General features: G+C 39.1%; 1 protein-coding gene across 4 annotated transcripts in view; it reads right to left on the bottom strand.

The window, feature by feature from the left end:
- Positions 1 to 18,713, bottom strand: part of LOC120051030 (lethal(3)malignant brain tumor-like protein 4) — a 142,741-nt gene that overhangs the window by 102,989 nt on the left and 21,039 nt on the right. For all 4 annotated transcript variants that reach the window (XM_038997621.1, XM_038997622.1, XM_038997623.1 and 1 more), the window contains 3 exons: positions 16,702 to 16,793; positions 6,751 to 6,902; positions 4,127 to 4,203 (listed from right to left, as the gene is read on the bottom strand). In XM_038997621.1, coding sequence (XP_038853549.1) covers positions 4,127 to 4,203; positions 6,751 to 6,902; positions 16,702 to 16,793 — 321 coding nt within the window. The remainder of the gene's footprint in view (positions 1 to 4,126; positions 4,204 to 6,750; positions 6,903 to 16,701; positions 16,794 to 18,713) is intronic.

Below are 18,713 nucleotides of genomic sequence, written 5' to 3'. Positions count from 1 at the left end.
AGCCACAAGAAATTAATAAAACATTAAATGTATGTTAGACAAAATATGTTCTGTGCATAGAGGCAGCTGGAAGTAGTGGTAGTAAATATGTTGGTAAAGTGCCTATAGATGCATCTATTTCAAAGTAATGAGAATTTTCACCTTCCCAGATTCTCAGGGAAACAAAGCTATGTGAAAGCTATGATCCCTTATTGATGTCACGTGTTAAATCCACTTCAAATCAGTGAAGATGAAGGGGAGGAGACAGGTTAAAGAAGGATTTTTAAGCCTCTTGACGATTGAGACATGGATTGTGTATGTGTGCCATTCAGTCGGTGAATGGGCAAGACAAAAGATGAATATGTCTTTGAACGGGCCATGGTAGTAGGTGCCAAGCGCATCGGTCTGTGTCAAGAATGCAATGCTGCTGGGTTTTTCACACTCAACAGTTTCCTGTGTGTATCAAGAATGGTCCACCACCCAAAGGACATCCAACCATCTTGACAACTGTGGGAGTCAACATGGGTCAGCATCCCTGTGGAACGCTTTCGACACCTTGTAGAGTCCATGCCTCGACGAATTGAGTCTGTTCTGAGGGCAAAAGGGGATACAACTCAATATTTGGAAGGTGTCCCTAATGTTTGGTATACTCAGTGTATAACATAATAAAAGTAAGTAAACCAGAGCAGCAGTTGTTCCCTTGATCTCAAATTCCTTGAGGAAAAGGATGTGACATCATACTGCACATGACAGCAATGATGAGTCCATATTAAGTTAAAGCAAGGGATGTGGTTTCAACACATTCACTTCATATTGATGTTTGATGCAATCAGTTTATGTACAACATATATTTTACAAGAAAAAAAACATTCGATCCAAAAAGACAGATACCATCATGTTGGTGTTCACTAAAGCCAGCCAGGCAAGCACCTGCATTTCAAGCTCTATCTCCAATTACCTCATACTGTATGCACCACTGTAACGGCTTTAGCTGAGCTAAGGGCTAGCTGGTCTGATAGGAGTTTGGCGAGAGACAGAGACAGCGAGAGTGTAAACCTATTCCAAATGGTCAATTAAATGCTCTCTGCACAAGACAAGGCATGGATCAAGGAGTTACAATAATGTTTTACTCAACAGCTGTGATAACAGCTCTCTCTGTCTCTCTCTCATTTAACAGCTCCGCGTCACACTCGCTTTAAAGCACAAAAATTATGAAAAATTATGTTTTATGACATACAGTTCACAGGGAGAACGTTAACCAAATGGCACAACTGAGCACCTCTGCATATTGGAGAACAGGAGAACGAGCGAGGGAACAGGAAAGAGCCTAGCGGGTTTCGATATCCTCAAAAGCTTCTGACCTGGATTCCTCACCATTGGGTGAGTTTCACTTTATAGCTCCCTGTATGTAATTCCTACCCCATTACCATGACCTGAGCCGTACTTAATGTTGAGTCAGACAACACAATTACGACTGGGTGAAGGGGCTCAGTAGTGGCCCACTACGGCAATAATATATATGTAATGTTTATATCGGAAACACAAGGTGAAATTCTAGATACCTCCTGTTGCCTAGTCCCATTGAACGTTACACCGACAAACCCAGCAACTTTACTTTATCATCGTAGCTACTGACTGCAGATCAGAGACTTTTAAATGATTGACAGAATCAGGACTGATGGGGTGCTGATCTGAGATCCTTTGGTTTTATGTAAGTCAAGAGAGAAATCTTAGAGCTGGGCTGTCAAAGCTGTCAACGGATCAACCGTTCCATATGATGAGATTAAAGCAGAGCTATGGGGCATGATGTAGCCTACAGTAACATCTACTGCGGAGGAGGAGGTGGAGGTGAATGCTGACAGGTGTGGTAAACATTACATCTGCTGATGTCTGGATTAAAACACAAGCTACACTTTGAATGGAAATGCAATTGACAACTAAGTCATTGTGATAACATTTTACATGATCTGATGTGTACCATGTTATTACCACTTTCTTCTGCGCTGTCATGGTATAGTTGAAGTCGGAAGTTTACATACACTTAGGTTAGAGTCATTAAAACTTGTTTTTCAACCACTCAACAAATTTCTTGTTAACAAACTATAGTTTTGGCAAGTCGGTTAGAACATCTACTTTGTGCATGACAAAAGTAATATTTCCAACAATTGTTTACAGACAGATTATTTCACTTAATCACAATTCCAGTGGGTCAGACGTTTATAAACACTAAGTTGACTGTGCCTTTAAACAGCTTGGAAAATTCCAGAAAATTATGTCATGGCTTTAGAAGCTTCTGTTAGGCTGAGTGACATCATTTGAGTCAATTGAAGGTGTACCTGTGGATGTATTTCAAGGCCTACCTTCAAACTCAGTGTCTCTTGCTTGACATCATGGCTGATTTCTTTTGATTTTCCCAAGACCTCAGAAAAAAAATTGTGGACCTTCACAAGTCTGGTTCATCCTTGGGAGCAATTTCCAAATGTATGCAAGTATAAACACCATGGGACCACGCAGCCATCATACTGCTCATGAAGGAGACGCATTCTGTCTCCTAGAGGTGAACGTACTTTGGTGCGAAAAGTGCAAATCAATCCCAGAACAACAGCAAAGGACCTTGTGAAGATGCTGGAGGAAACAGGTACAAAAGTATCTATATCCACAGTAAAACGAGTCCTATATCGACATAACCTGAAAGGCCACTCAGCAAGGAAGAAGCCACTGCTCCAAAACCGCCATAAAAAGACAGACTACGGTTTGCAACTGCACATGGGGACAAATATCGCACTTTTTGGAGAAATGTCCTCTGGTCTGATGAAACAAAAATAGAACTGTTTGGCCATAAAGACCATCGTTATGTTTGGAGGAAAAAGGGAGGCTTGCAAGCCAAAGAACACCATCCCAACCGTGAAGCACGGTGGGTGCAGCATCATGTTGTGGGGGTGCTTTGCTGCAGGAGAAACTGGTGCACTTCACAAAATAGATGGCATCATGAGGAAAGAAAATGATGTGGATATATTGAAGCAACATCTCAAGACATCAGTCAGGAAATTAAAGCTTAGTCGCAAATGGGTCTTCCAAATGGACAATGACCCCAAGCATACTTCCAAAGTTGTGGCAAAATGGCTTAAGGACAACAAAGTCAAGGTATTGGAGTGACCATCACAACGCCCTTACCTCAATCCTATAGAAAATGTGTAGGCAGACCTGAAAAAGCATGTGCGAGCAAGGGGGCCTTCAAACCTGACTCAGTTACACCAGCTCTGTCAGGAGGAATGGGCCAAATTCACCCAACTTATTGTGGGAAGCTTGTGGAAAGCTACCCGAAATGACTAACCCAAGTTAAACAATTTAAAAGCAATGCTACCAAATACTAATTGAGTGTATGTAAACTTCTGACCCACTGGGAATGTGAAAGAAATAAAAGCTGAAATAAATCATTCTCTCTACTATTATTCTGACATTTCACATTCTTAAAATAAAGTGGTGATCCTAACTGACCTAAGACAGGGAATTTTTACTAGGACTAAATGTCAGGAATTGTGAAAAACTGAGTTTAAATGTATTTGGCTAAGGTGTATGTAAACTTCCAACTTCAACTGTATATAAACAAAAACAATTGTCAAGTAAATAGCTAATGTTTAGATTTTTGTTATGCATTGAAGGGCATGCATTACTAAAGAACAGCTGTGATGAAGTCTCATTCAGGATGATGCACGTGTCATACTGTACATAGAAATGAATGTCATACTGATGTTCTATCTCCATACAATATGAGTTATGATTTTTTCAAAGGTCTTTGATGTCCTATCTCCATACAATATGAGTTATGATTCTTTCAAAGGTCTTTGATGTCCTATCTCCATACAATATGAGTTATGATTCTTTCAAGGTCTTTAAAAAGTGTGTGGTGGAAGGGGGCAATTTACCAGCAAATTAGAGGGGAAATTAAATGAATAACTCATGATTTTACATGGAAGATGAAGGGGGATTTATGATAAAGGTTAATATCTTTGTACTAATATGGGGACTAAAGTGGAGAATAGCCAAACATGGCTGAAGTGGGGAGGAGACAAGGTCATTTTAGCAGACACTATTCAAACAGCATCCTCAATGACAGTATACTGTGTGTGCTGGGCTAGCTACCCACCCTGAGGTGCAGTGAGAGGTCGTCCGTGGTCCTGGCACCAGCCCACTGGGTGGATGTGAGGGCTGCTGGCGTCACACCTAAAACATACACACACACTACACTTTACCATAGCATACTTTACATTGTCTTCCTACACACACACACACTTCCTCATCTACACACCCACACACCCACTTCTTCATCTACACACACACGTACAATTTGATTTCAATCCTCCTGAGGTAAGACATTACAACAACCTCTAAATTCAATTTACATGTACAATACCCGGTTTGTGACCGGGAGAATATTGCAATTTCACTTATTGTACAGGCCGGCTAGATTAACATGTACCTACAAACACAATCAATCAGACAATACAATAGGAATTCCATTAATCTTCTGTGTGCTTTGAAATGACACAGCAGCTGTGTAATTTTGCAGAATAGCCAATCATGGGGCTTGCCATGTCCCTTGGGCCATGGTATTTGACCAACAATTCCACACATGCTCCCTGGTGAGCCAGTGGAGTGTCTGAGAGAATGCAATTGTGTGCAAGGTGTGCGTGCGTGTGCGCGAGTTTGTGAACGTGTGAGCATGCAAGTGTGTTTGAGCCTGTGTGTAAGAGACACTGTGAGTGTGGGTGTACATGTTGAGTGTGTGCATGTGTGTGTGTGAATGTAATGAGCTGTGGGGAACCATGATTTCTACATGTCTTTGTAGGCAGTTAGGAGGCTAGGAAGCTAGGAGCTTCTCCTACTGGAAAGTCTCGGTATGACACAGGGAAAGAGGAAAAATACAAGAAAAAATGAAAAATAAAATACCCTGAAAATATCTCAGCCAGGCAACTCTTGAGAACAAACGTTTGTCTTTTCCCAGAGACGACTGTCAGTTCTCCTCTTCAACCATTACATCATATCTAATTACACAGCTTCTATTTTTCTCCCATATCAAGCTTTTCACTGGATGAATTGGGCCATGCGTCACATGATATGTAATCAATCAAACTCCTCTTAGCAATTAGCTGGTAAACTGTCACTGATTCACTGACGACAGAACTTCAGAGAGATCTTACATTGAAGATGATACATGTACACACACAAAGATTATGCACACATGTGCGCACCCAGCCACACACACACACACACACACTCTCTTCTGTCACTCTATAAGGTAACAAAGCTAATTATACACAATGTAATATAAAGTTGAATGAGACATGCACTACAGCTACAAAACAACCTTATGGTGTAACCTATCAGTTACTGACAGCAAACATCAGTAGACAAATGATGATCACGTCTCCTCTGGCTAGAACACCTTAACCTCTGGTCTGATTTTGACAAATTCCTTCATTTAACATTCAAAGTAGCAACAAGATACCCAAAATGTAACACTAGACAGACACTTCCTTTTAAACTTTGAGAAGACAGAACCAGATCCGCTGAAGTTTACTTCAGTTATATCAAAAATAGTGTCTCATAACAATCTGAGAAGTTAAACTGAAATGACCAATTTCACACACACACGCACGCTTTTCCATATTCTCATCAACTTCTAACTCACAAAAAGCTGAATTTAAAAGAATAAAAACAGTTTTAACCCTTTACACTCGTGCACGTGTTGAAAATGGCAGATTTGTGCATTGATAAGCGCCTAAATTGGAACACAGGGACTTGAACAGTAACATGCTACAAATGACGTCAGAGCTCAGGGAAATGCTATAAACTAAGAGGACTCGATTAATTATGAAAGCTGAGACGTGGAGGATTTGAGTAAATACTGCTTTGATGTCATACAAGCCAAATGTGCCCTTCACATTTCCATATCATAAAACTCACGCCATATACAGTGGCAATGTTTATGATGGCCGTATACCCTGGTTTGTTCTGAACAGAATGAGCCTGTTTGTCTATTGTGAAGAAAATTTACCCATCGGAAAATGCACCTGAATGCACTCATGACTCCTTTCTATGCGCACCAAAATTAAGATCCGTTTCTCTGAATTGACTTGTGAAAGCCTAACACTATAAGAACCTATTATATAATTTAGTTAGTGATGTAGGTAACAGAACAAGCTTTTAAAATGGGCAGTTTTTGGATTGAGTAAACAACAACAGTAATTGTGTGATGGCAGGGACAGAGGGTTGTGTTCCACTCTAGTACATCTACTGTAGTAGAGTTATTAAAAATGTTGGTCCCTATAGTTGAAGACTTTTTTTTGAGTCATAAGAAATTCCTTGAAATAACTTAGGAACTGTGCACACTTTGGAGAGGTGTGTGGCCACTTGAAGATACCAGTTAGTCTTCTCACTCAAACCTTTGTCATTTTTTTGTCTTATGTCGCACCTACCCCAACATTTTCCAGGAATGTTCTTATTTTCAGATTTCGTTATCAACAAATGTGGCGAAATGTACAGTAAATGTAAAATGCACATAAAATCAACAGTGTCATGTTTGGATTCAGTCTTGTGTCAGGAGAACTGTTGTGTCCCCCTAAATTCCAAACTGTTCCCTTTTAAATGCTACCATGCTTATGCATATGCATTTATTATTTCTTCTGTAAGACACATTTAAATGTAGCCCTATCCTTATAGGCCAAATCCCACAAGTGTAAAGGGTTAACTAAATTGTAGGTGTCTCACCAGTAGTCGTAGGTGTCGTCCCAGTTGTCAAAGTGAACCAGGAAGTGATTGTCCACGATGTCGGCCACCGAGGCCACACACACCAGGCATGGATTCTTTCTGTCCACTGCCTCCAGTTTCATGCCCACCTGAAACTTAGAGGTGCTCGTAGTCTGTTGACACAGAGAGACAAATCACAAAGGGCTTCATACTTTCTGACTTTAAACTTAAAAGAAGAAATCATGCATTCATGTCAATGGAGGATTTAAGTAAATATTGACATACCATAGCATACACAGATTCTACCCTTAACCCTGAAGAAAAAACACATGAATTTCACACGTGATAACATGGTTTAATTTAAAGCAACATTTGATAACTTGAAACTACACGTGACAATATTTGAGCACTTAACATGAAAAAAATATAAGCACATGCGAAAACCCAGGTGTCAAATGTAATTGAGAATATTTTACTTTTACTGCAGGTTTTGTCTAGTTTCCGGTTTTTACAGCGACGTCACCATGACACTTTTAGGACATTCTTAGAATGCTGTGTCATGCTCCCCTGGAAGTTTTTGTGTAGTTACAGTGAAAATACAGCAAATCTACAATAAATTACTGTATTTTTACAGCTAAATTAAGGTGTTAATGTTAAAAGGACAGTAAGACAGTAAAACCTCACTTGGGATTTGAACTCACAACGTCTTGGTTGCTACTGTAGCTTCCTCAAGTTCCTGATGTGCCACCACATCTATGGGTATAATGGATTGTCTATACAGTTCCCTCAGAAAGAATTCACACCCCTTTAATTTTTACACATTTTGTTGTGTTACAGCTTGAATTTAATATTTATACAATTTTGATTTTCTGTACAGAAGTCAGAAGTTTACATACACCTTAGCCAAATACATTTAAACTCAGTTCTTCACAATTCCTGACATTTAATCCTAGTAAAAATTCCCTGTCTTAGGTCAGTTAGGATCACCACTTTATTTTAAGAATGTGAAATGTCAAAATAATAGTAGAGAATTATTTATTTCAGCTTATTTCTTTCATCACAATCCCAGTGGGTCAGAAGTTTACATACACTCAATTAGTATTTGGTAGCATTGCCTTTAAATTGTTTAACTTGGGTCAAACGTTTTGGGTAGCCTTCCACAAGCTTCCCACAATAAGTTGAGTGAATCTTGGCCCATTCCTCCTGACAGAGCTGGTGTAACTGAGTCAGGTTTGAAGGCCTACTTGCTCGCACACACTTTTTCAGTTCTGCCCACACATTTTCTACAGGATTGAGGTTAGGGCCAAGCTTTAACTTCCTGACTGATGTCTTGAGATGTTGCTTCAATATATCCACATAATGTTCCTACCTCATGAAGCCATCTATCTTGTGAAGTGCACTAGTCCCTCCTGCAGCAAAGCACCCCCAAAATATGATGCTGCCACCACCGTGCTTCACGGTTGGAATGGTGTTCTTCGGCTTGCAAGCCTCCCCCTTTTCCTTCAAACATAACGATGGTCATTATGGCCAAACAGTTCTATTTTTGTTTCATCAGACCAGAGGACATTTCTCCAAAAAGTACGATCTTTGTCAGTTGCAAACCGTAGTCTGGCTTGTTTATGGCGGTTTTGGAGTAGTGGCTTCTTCTTTGCTGAGCGGCCTTTCAAGTTATGTCGATATAGGACTCGTTTTACTGTGGATATAGATACTTTTGTACCCGTTTCATCCAGCATCTTCTTTGCTGTTGTTCTGGGATAAAATTTACACTATTCTCACCAAAGAACGTTCATCTCTAGGAGACAGAACGCGTCTCCTTCCTGAGCGGTATGATGGCTGCGTGGTCCCATGGTGTTTATACGTGCGTACTATTGTTTGTACAGATGAACGTGGTACCTTCAGGTGTTTGGAAATTGCTCCCAAGGATGAACCAGACTTGTGGAGATCTACAATTTTTGTCTGAGGCCTTGGCTGATTTCTTTTGATTTTCCCATGATGTCAAGAGAAGAGGCACTGAGTTTGAAGGTAGGCCTTGAAATACAGGTACACCTCCAATTGACTCAAAGTATGACAATTAGCCTGCCAGAAGCTTCTAAAGCAATGACATCATTTTCTGGAATTTTCCAAGCTGTTTAAAGGCACAGTCAACTTAGTGTATGTAAACTTCTGACCCACTGGAATTGTGATACAGTGAATAATAAGTGAAATAATCTGTCTGTAAACAATTGTTGGAAAAATTACTTGTGTCATGCACAAAGTAGATGTCCTAAACAACTTGCCAAAACTATAGTTTGTTAACAAGAAATTTGTGGAGTGGTTGGAAAACGAGTTTTAATGACTCCAACCTAAGTGTATGTAAACTTCCGACTTCAACTGTAAGTGATCTACACCCAATACCCCATAATGTCAAAGTGGAATTTTGTTTGTAGAACATTTTTTAAATTAATAAATAATTTAAAGTTGAAATGTCTTCAGTCAATAAGTACTCAACCCCTTTGTTACGGCAAGCTTAAATAGGTTCAGGAGTAAAAATGTGCTTGACAAATCATATAAGTTGAATGGACTCATTTCTTGTCCAATAATAGTGATCAAAAAGATTTTTTAATAACTACCCCATCTCTGTACCCCACACATACAACTATCTGTAAGGTCCCTCAATCGAGTAGTGCATTTCAAGCACAGATTCAACCACAAAGACCATGGAGTTTTTTCAATGCCTCGCAAAGAAGGGCACCAATTGGTAGATTGGCAGAAAAAACAGTTGTTAAAAATATGCCTTTGAGCATGGAGAAGTTATTAATTAGGCTTTGGATAGTGTATCAATACACCCAGTCACTACAAAAATAAAGGCATCCTTCCTAACTCAGTTGCCAGAGAGGAAGGAAACCGCTCAGGGATTTCACCATGAGGCCAATGGTGACTTTAAAACAGTTAGAGTTTAATGGCTGTGATAGGAGAAAACTGAGGATTGATCAACAACATTGTAGTTACCCCACAAAACTAACCTAAATGACAGAGTGAAAAGAAGGAAGCCTGTACAGAAATAAAATATTCCAAAACATGCATCCTGTTTGCAACAAGGCACTTCATTAATACGAAACAAAAAATTCTACAAAGCGTTATGTTTAGGGCAAATCCAACACAACACATCACCGAGTACCACTCTTCATATAAGCATGGTGGTGGCTGCATCATGTTATGGTTATGCTTGTAATCGTTAAGGACTGGGGAGTTTTTCTGGATAAAAAAAAAGTCTGCTTGTACAATCCAGGTGTGTAAAGCTGTTAGAGACTTACTCCAAAAGACTCACAGCTGTTATCGCCGCCAAAGGTGCTTCTACAAAGTATTGACTCAGGGGTGTGAATACATATAAATGAGATATTTCCGTATTTCATTTTCAATCATTTTGCAAATATTTCTAAAGACATGTTTTCACTTTGTCGGAAATAACCTGATATGTCCCGCGTGTAGATGGGTGATAAAAAAACATTTAATAAAATTTAAATTCAGGCTGTAACAACAAAACGTGGAATAAGTCAAGGGATATGAATACGGCACTAGTTGAATACGGCACCAGATATGAATAAGGCACTAGTTGCAAGAAGACATTTTTGCACTTTGCCTAAATTATATACAACAACTTGAAGGTGTTATTTCATTACTATGACAGTGTGCTGCTGTATTCTGATTTCAATTAGTGTAAAACATATTGTATAATTTTGTACTGTGACCACACTTGGGCCTTAAAGGGATACTTCGGGATTTTGGCAATGATTGCATTTTTATGGCTCGGTGTCCAGTACCAAGGAAGTTAGAGGTAGTTTCACAAGCCAATGCTAGCTAGCGTTAGTGTAATGACTGGAAGTCTATGGTTATCTGCTAGCATGCTAGCATATACCCATAGAATTCCAGTCATTGTGTTAATGCAAGTCAGCAATTGTGCTAGCGCTAGTTAGTAACTTCCTTCAAACTGCACGCAGAGACTTAAACATGGTAACCACGAGTTCATCTGACTCTGGGGAAGTAAATAAAGTGCCAAAATCCCAAAGTATTCCTTTAACTGGGATTTTAATGGTCGGAAATAACCTGATATGTCCCGCTACAGTATGTCCTGCTACGCCACCAGGTCTATGAACATAAAAGAGATATGGCCACAGACTTATTGGCAATAATACATTCATGCCCTTTGCTAAAAACTTCCCAGAATCAAATAAATAATTGTCCATTTATCACCACAAACGTAACATCAACGTAAAACTAGCAGTGCTCAAGGACACTTGACAGAGTATACGTGGATGCTTTGGTAATTTGAACTTGCAACCTCTTGTTTGAGTGCATCAATGTTTCTGCAGTGCCACCAGGTTCATAGATATTGCTTGGAACATGTATTAACCTGTTTGGGCTCAAGGGGCAGTATTGAGTAGCCAGATAAAAGGTGCCCATTTCAAAAAGGCCTCGTACTCAATTCTTGCTCGTACAATATGCATATTATTATTACTAATGGATAGAAAACACTCTCTAGTTTCTAAAACCGTTTGAATTATATCTGTGGGTGAAACAGAACTCGACTTAGAGCAATTTTCCTATGTGTATGTCAGAATGCAGAATTTTGCTGGCTGTTCTGAGACCTGTGTATTAATTTGCCTGTCCTCTATTGGTTGAGATGCACTGCATACGCCTTCCCCTGGGTGTCAGCGAATAGGGAGACTTGAAATGGAGTTTCTACGTAGTTCCCAAAGGTTATAAATTGCTTGGAATCGAAGTGTCCCATCTTTCCACTCTTCGCTCTGACGCAGGGAGGGTCTTGGCATGTCATGTTAGAAGCTCCTGTTTTAGCTCCTAGCTATATCCGGCTCTGTTTTTATTCGATATAGGTGTTAAAGACATCGTAATGTTGTTATTTTAAACCGAATTATATCAGTATATTGCGATTTTCGGGTATTTATTTGTGTGACGTTGTAGGAAGTTGGGTATCTCTGGCCCACATGGCTATTGTTTACTGCTAATTGCAACGTTGAAGACGACGTTCTCCAACCTAGCAACGATTATTTTGGACAAAGGACACCTTTCCCAAGATTCTGATGGGAGTTCATCAAAAAGTAAGAACTATTTATGCTGATAATTCATTGTTCTGTTGGAAAAGGTGAAATGCATAAGACGCCATTACTTGCAGTGTAGCCTTGCTTTATCGCACCCTGTATTGCGCAGTAACGTTAATTTTAAAAATGTAATTCAGCGATTGCATTAAGAACTAATTTGTCTTTCAATTGCTGTCCAACCTGTATTTTTTTAGTCAAGTTTATGAATAGTTTTCGATAAGAATAGGTGTCTTTCCAAGATGGCGCCGGACAGATTGCTTGAGTATTTGGACACTATTTTCATTGTATAAGCACGATTTGTGCCGCTAAATATGCACATTTTCGAAAAAACTCTATATGCATTGTGTAATATGATGTTACAGGACTGTCATCTGAAGAATTCTGAGAAGGTTAGTGAAAAAATTAATATATTTTGGTGGTTTATACGTTATCGCTATTTTTGCCTTGAATCAATGCTGTTGTTATGTTTGCTATTGTGCTAAGCTAATATAACGCTATATTGTGTTTTCGCTGTAAAACACTTGATAAATCGGAAATATTGTCTGGAATCACAAGATGCCTGTCTTTCAATTGCTGTACACTATGTATTTTTCAGAAATGTTTTATGATGAGTATTTAGTTATTTGGCGTTGGTGTCTGTAATTTTTATGTCTGCTTTCGGTGCAATTTCTGACTGTAGCTGCAATGGTAAACTATGATTTATACCTGAAATATGCACATTCTTCTAACAAAACATATGCTATACAATAAATATGTTATCAGACTGTCATCTGATGAAGTTGTTTCTTGGTTAGTGGCTATTTATATCTTTATTTGGTCGAATTTGTGATAGCTACTGATGGAGTAAAAAACTGATGGAGTAAAAAAAGTGGTGTCTTTTGCTAACGGGGTTAGCTAATAGATTTACATATTGTGTCTTCCCTGTAAAACATTTTAAAAATCGGACATGTTGGCTTGATTCACAAGATGTGTACCTTTCATATGCTGTATTGGACTTGTTAATGTGTGAAAGTTAAATATTTAAAAAATATATATTTTGAATTTCGCGCCCTGCACTTTGAGCTGGCTGTTGTCATAAGTGTACCGGTGTCGGGCTGCAGCCATAAGAAGTTAACACACTATAAGGTTATGACTGGGTTACAGTGTTGTTCTCTGGGGTACAAAAAAAGTCTAAGGTACACTTCACAGGCACACATATGAACTCAATTGGTATAGTTCGGTACCTTGTAGGTATAATGTGACATTTTTCTACCCAATATTTCTAATATAAAAGGTACGATCATCACTGCGCTTTGATAAGTGGGGGCAATGTACTGGTGGGGCTCATTAGCATATTTTGTGGCGTGGTCAAATACATACCAATACCAGTCAAAAGTTTGGACACACCTACTCATTCAAGGGTTTTTCTTTATTTTAACTATTTTCTACATTGTAGAATAATAGTGAAGACATCAAAACTGAAATAACACATATGGAATCATGTAGTAACCAAAAAAGTGTTTACAGTAGCCAGCCTTTGCCTTGATGACAGCTTTGCACATTCTCTCAACCAGCTTCATGAGGAATGCTTTTCCAACAGTCTTGAAGGAGTTCCCACATTAGCTAAGCACTTGTTGGCTGCTTTTCCTTCACTCTGCAGTTCAACTCATCCCAAACCATCTCAATTGGGTTGAGGTCAGATGATTGTGGAGGCCAGGTCATCTGATGCAGCACTCAATCACTCTCCTTCTTGGTCAAATACCTCCATGCTGTGTAAGAGCTGTGTTGGGTCATTGTCCTGTTGAAAAACAAATGATAGTCCCACTAAGCACAAACCAGATGGGATGGTGTATCGCTGCATAATGCTGTGGTAGCCATGCTGGTTAACTGTGCCTTGAATTCTAAATAAATCACCAACAGTGTCACCAGCAAAGTACCCCCACATCATCACACCTCCTCCTCCATGCTTCACGGTGTGAACCACACATGCGGAGATCATCCGTTCACCTACTCTGCGTCTCACAAAGACACGGTGGTTGGAACCAAAAATTTCAAATTTGGACTCATCAGACCAAAGGACATCATTTCACCGGTCTAATGTCCATTGCTCGTGTTCCTTGGCCAAAGTAAGTCTCTTCTTCTTTTGTGTCCTTTAGTAGTGGTTTCTTTGGAGCAATTCGACCATGAAGGCCTGACACACACAGTCTCCTCTGAACAGTTGATGTTGAGATGTGTCTGTTACGTGACCGCTGTGAAGCATTTATTTGGGCTGCAATTTCTGAGGCTGGTAACTCTAATGAACTTATCCTCTGCAGCAGAGGTTAACCTGGGTCTTCCTTTCCTGCGAAGGTCCTCATGAGAGCCAGTTTTTGCAACTCCACTTGAAGAAACTTTCAAAGTTTTTGAATTGACTGTCCTTTTTGTCTTTAAGTTACAATGGACTGTCGTTTCTCTTTGAGCTCTTCTTGCCATAATATGGACTTGGTCTTTTACCAAATAGGGCTGTCTTCAGTATACCCCCCCCCTACCTTGTCCCAACGCATTAAGGAAAGAAATTCCACAAATGTAACTTTTAACAAGGCATACCTGTTAGTTGAAATGCATTCCAGCTGACTACCTCATGAAGCTGGTTGAGAGAATGCCAAGAGTGTGCAAAACTGTCATCAAGGCAAAGGCTGGCTACTTTCGAAAAATCTCAAATATAAAATATATTTTGATTTTTTTAACACTTTTTTGGTTACTACATGATTCCGTGTGTTATTTCATATTTTTGATGTCTTCATTTTATTCTACAATGTAGAAAATAGTAAAAATAAAGAAAAACCCTTGATTGAGTAGGTGTTGTGACAGGCAGGTACGTGTGTCAACCGGCAGTTTAAGTGTTTGATGGTTATGCCGATGCAAATTGAGCACCTTCTTTGACATTGTCTGTTCTGCAACCTTTGTAAGAGCATTTGTCTCTTATGAACAGCACTGTAAATAGGTTATTGTGCATTTTCCAGCAACTTAATGGGAACTAGTTGAACTGGAAACCATTTGTCAGTAAGTTTATGTAAAATTCACAAACTTGCAAAATGTTGTCAGTAACATACAGGCCACCTACTGTACCTTTACTGACTCTTCTGTTGACAACATGCAACATTAATTGCTGATTGGCAGCATAGTGTCGCAGTGGCAGCCTATCAGAATATTGCAGGCGTGGTTTATTGGAGGTGTGTCTTTCCGCTAGTACTTTCTGGTCTCCCACGAGAGGGAATGTCATCCCAGTTAATGTGTTCTGTTGTATTCTGTTCATAAACACTAAGCTTGTACATTGTCAGTTCTCCAGTCTATGCAAATTATACAAAAGAGCCATACAATGTTCTGGTGACATAGCAAAAAAATTCAGGTTGCTAGCATCCCCTTATGTGAAAAATCACGATTCACATGTGAAATTATGTGGAATTGTGTTTTTGGAACAATTCATGTGAAATTTCACATGTGAAATCATGTGCTTTTTGAAACACTTCACATGAGAATATGTTTTTACATGTTGTCATGTGTAATGTCATGTTATCACATGATAAAATGTGTATACCCATGTCACATTTATTTTAACATGTGCTCACGTTGTCACGTTTCATTTCATCTTATCACGTTGCTTTACATAAGATCACATCATCACATGAAATTCATGTGTTTTTTCATGTGAGGATGTCCTCAAAACATTTATTTTACCAGTCGTCAGAATGTCACGCGATGGTCCCAGGTGTCCCAAATCATCATAAGTAAAGTAATGGTATAGGGGTTTTAAAGTAAGTGGTACGCTGTTCAGATAAAATATGACCCCACCTGGGACTTGAACTCAGAATCTATGGATTTGAGGTGCACTGATCTTTCTGCTGCACCACAGTGTCTAAAATTCCCCTACACATTCACTAACTAATATACATCTCTGCACTTAGCGCCAGTTAATCTGACTATTGTCTCTCTCATCATCGATGTACTTATTTCAGCAATATAAGGGTTTTCTGTATAGTTGTCTAATGTTGGTGGGGCATATTATTCTGTTTCAAGGTTACTTCTGAATCCCTATGATAAATATAATAGTTTTTCTTGAGTGTATTTTTAAGGAAGCTGAGATTTATTTTGAAATCTAAAGTGTCGGGAATACAGGTGAAATCAGTCATTTACAAGAGGTTGTGTGTTTAAATCCCACTTTGAATAATAATTACTGTATAAATAAAACATACACAATGTAGTCATGTATGTCAAAGTGTGTCAAATATGTAATTTGAAAACACTGTAAAAAGTAATGTGTTTATCATGACACATTTTTACAAAAACACATTTTCACGTGAAGTTAAATGTGAAATGTCACACTTGAAGAGAAATGAGAAATGTCACACTTGAAGTGAAATGTCACATGTAAAGTGTTCCAAAAACACATTTTCACATGATTCCAGATGTGAGATTTCATTTCCATAAGGGAAAGGCTTGAGCGCACAAACGTTGAGTTTTAACATGAGATATGACCATATAATTTATAATTTCCCTTCATCAATTTCCTTTCATTAAAATCAAGCAGTATCTCACATGCCTTCAACCCTCAGGGTAATACTACTTTGTACATACGTATGTATATATGACAATATAGTGGAAATATTGTGGCATGATTTGAAAATGATCTACTACTACGACAAGTCAATAAAAATTTCAGGTTTTGTAACTGTAAAAAACTACAGGAAGTAAAGTGGTGCATCTCTGCCGCAGTGTGGAGGGAGCTTTACAACAACCACTGGGACATATTGTTTTGTTCTGCTGTGTGAATGAAGGTCAGCATTTGGCCCCAGCTGTCTTTACAGGAGAAAGTAGAGCTAAGCCTCCATTGACTCCCGCACCCCAACCAAGCACTTACACCATTTTGGGATTTAAACAGATTCTTTGGTGCAGCTTCAGCATTGCAAGCCTCTTGGTATTTCTCCCAGTTAAACTCGCTTTCATTGTAGCCTGAAAATAAATGGTGCAGAGAGAGAGAGGGTGAGAGAAAGAAGGGGAGAAAAAAATGGAGAGAGAGAGAAGGGTGGAGAAAGAGAAGAAGAAAGAAAGAAGAAAAAAATAAAATAAAAATGGGGATTAGGGTGGTGACAAAAATTGTTGTGCCAGGCGCCCAGCCGCTGGTAAAATCGACACTCCAGGAAATATCATTATTTATTTGAATTTATTGTATATTAATTTTGATATATTTAAAAAAAATACTGAACAAAAATATAAACGCAACATGCAATAATTTCTAATATTTTACTGAGTTTCAGTTCATTTAAGGAAATCAGAAAATTGAAATAAATTAATGAATTAGGCCCTAATCTATGGATTTCACATGACTGGGCAGGGCCACAACCATGGGAGGGCCTGACCCACTGGGGAGCCAGGCCCAGCCAATCAGAATGAGTTTTTCCCCACAAAGGACTTTATTACAAACATAAATATTCCTCAGTTTTGTCCCGGTGGCTGGTCTCAGACGATCCCAAGTGAAGAAGTTGGATGTGAAGGTCCTGGGCTGGAGTGGTTACATGTGGTCTGCAGTTGAGGCCGGTTGGACGTAGTGCCAAATTCTCTAAAACGACGTTGGAGGCGGCTTATGGTAGAGAAATTAACATTCAATTATCTGGCAACAGCTCTGGCAGACATTCCTGGAGTCAGCATGCCAATTGCACGTTCCCTCAACTTGAGACATCTGTAGCATTGTGTTGTGTGGCAAAACTGCACGTTAGAGTGACCTTTTATTGTCCCCAGCACAAGGTGCACCTGTGTAATGATCATGCTATTTAATCAGCCTCTTGATATGCCACACCTGTCTGGTGGATTGATTATCTTGGTAAAGGAGAAATATTCACAAACAGGGATGTAAACTAATTTGTGCCCAAAATATGAGAGAAATAAGTTTTTTGTGCATATGGAACATTTTGGGGATTTTTTATTTCAGCTCATGAAACATGGGATCAACACTTTGTGTTTATATTTTTGTTCAGTATATATTTCTGCCGATACATGCTTTTAAAGGGATAGTGCGAGATTTGGCAATTAAGATATTTTTCTTCTTACTCAGAGTCAGATGAACTCATGGATACCATTTTTATTTCTCTGTGTACAGTTTGAAGGAAGTTGCTACCTAGTGTTAGCCCATTTACTGGAAGTGTATGGGAACAGCTAGCATGCTAACTGTTCCCATAGACTTTGTCATCTCGCTTACACTAGTTAGCAATGGTCGCGAAACTACCTTCAACTTCCTTCAAACTGCATGCAGAGACGTACAAGTTTATCTGCCTCTCGGTAAGTAGTATAAGGGCTTAATTGGCAAAATCTTGCACTATCCCTTTAAGAATAGTGAGACAAGTAACAATGTATATTTGTTGCATATTTGTTGCGAGCAGTGGCACGAATAAAAGCCACGAGCACACAGCCACCGCTTGCTCCTCATCCTCTTCCTACAGTGCAGTGGCACACATCAGTTATATTTCAGATGGTTTCAACATATCGTAAAACTTCAATTAATAGCCCAGGCATTTATTTGCTTAAATCACTAGACACAACAGGCGCTTATTGGAGACAGGCTTCTATTTCCTTAACTTCTTATGTCTGCAGGGGCAGTATTGAGTAGCTTGGATGAAAAGGTGCCCAGAGTAAACTGCCTGCTCCTCAGTCCCAGTTGCTAATATATGCATATTATTATTAGTATTGGATAGAAAACACTCTGAAGTTTCTAAAACTGTTTGAATGATGTCTGTGAGTATAACAGACCTCATATGGCAGGCAAAAACCTGAGAAACAAATCCAACCAGGAAGTGGAAAATCTGAGGTTTGTAGGTTTTCAACTCATCGCCTATCGAATACACAGTGGGATATGGGTCAGTTTGCACTTCCTATGGC

The sequence above is a fragment of the Salvelinus namaycush genome, chromosome 7, assembly GCF_016432855.1.
Source record: "Salvelinus namaycush isolate Seneca chromosome 7, SaNama_1.0, whole genome shotgun sequence".
Classification (NCBI taxonomy): Eukaryota; Metazoa; Chordata; class Actinopteri; order Salmoniformes; family Salmonidae; genus Salvelinus; species Salvelinus namaycush.
This window is presented reverse-complemented; position numbering and strand designations above follow the sequence as displayed.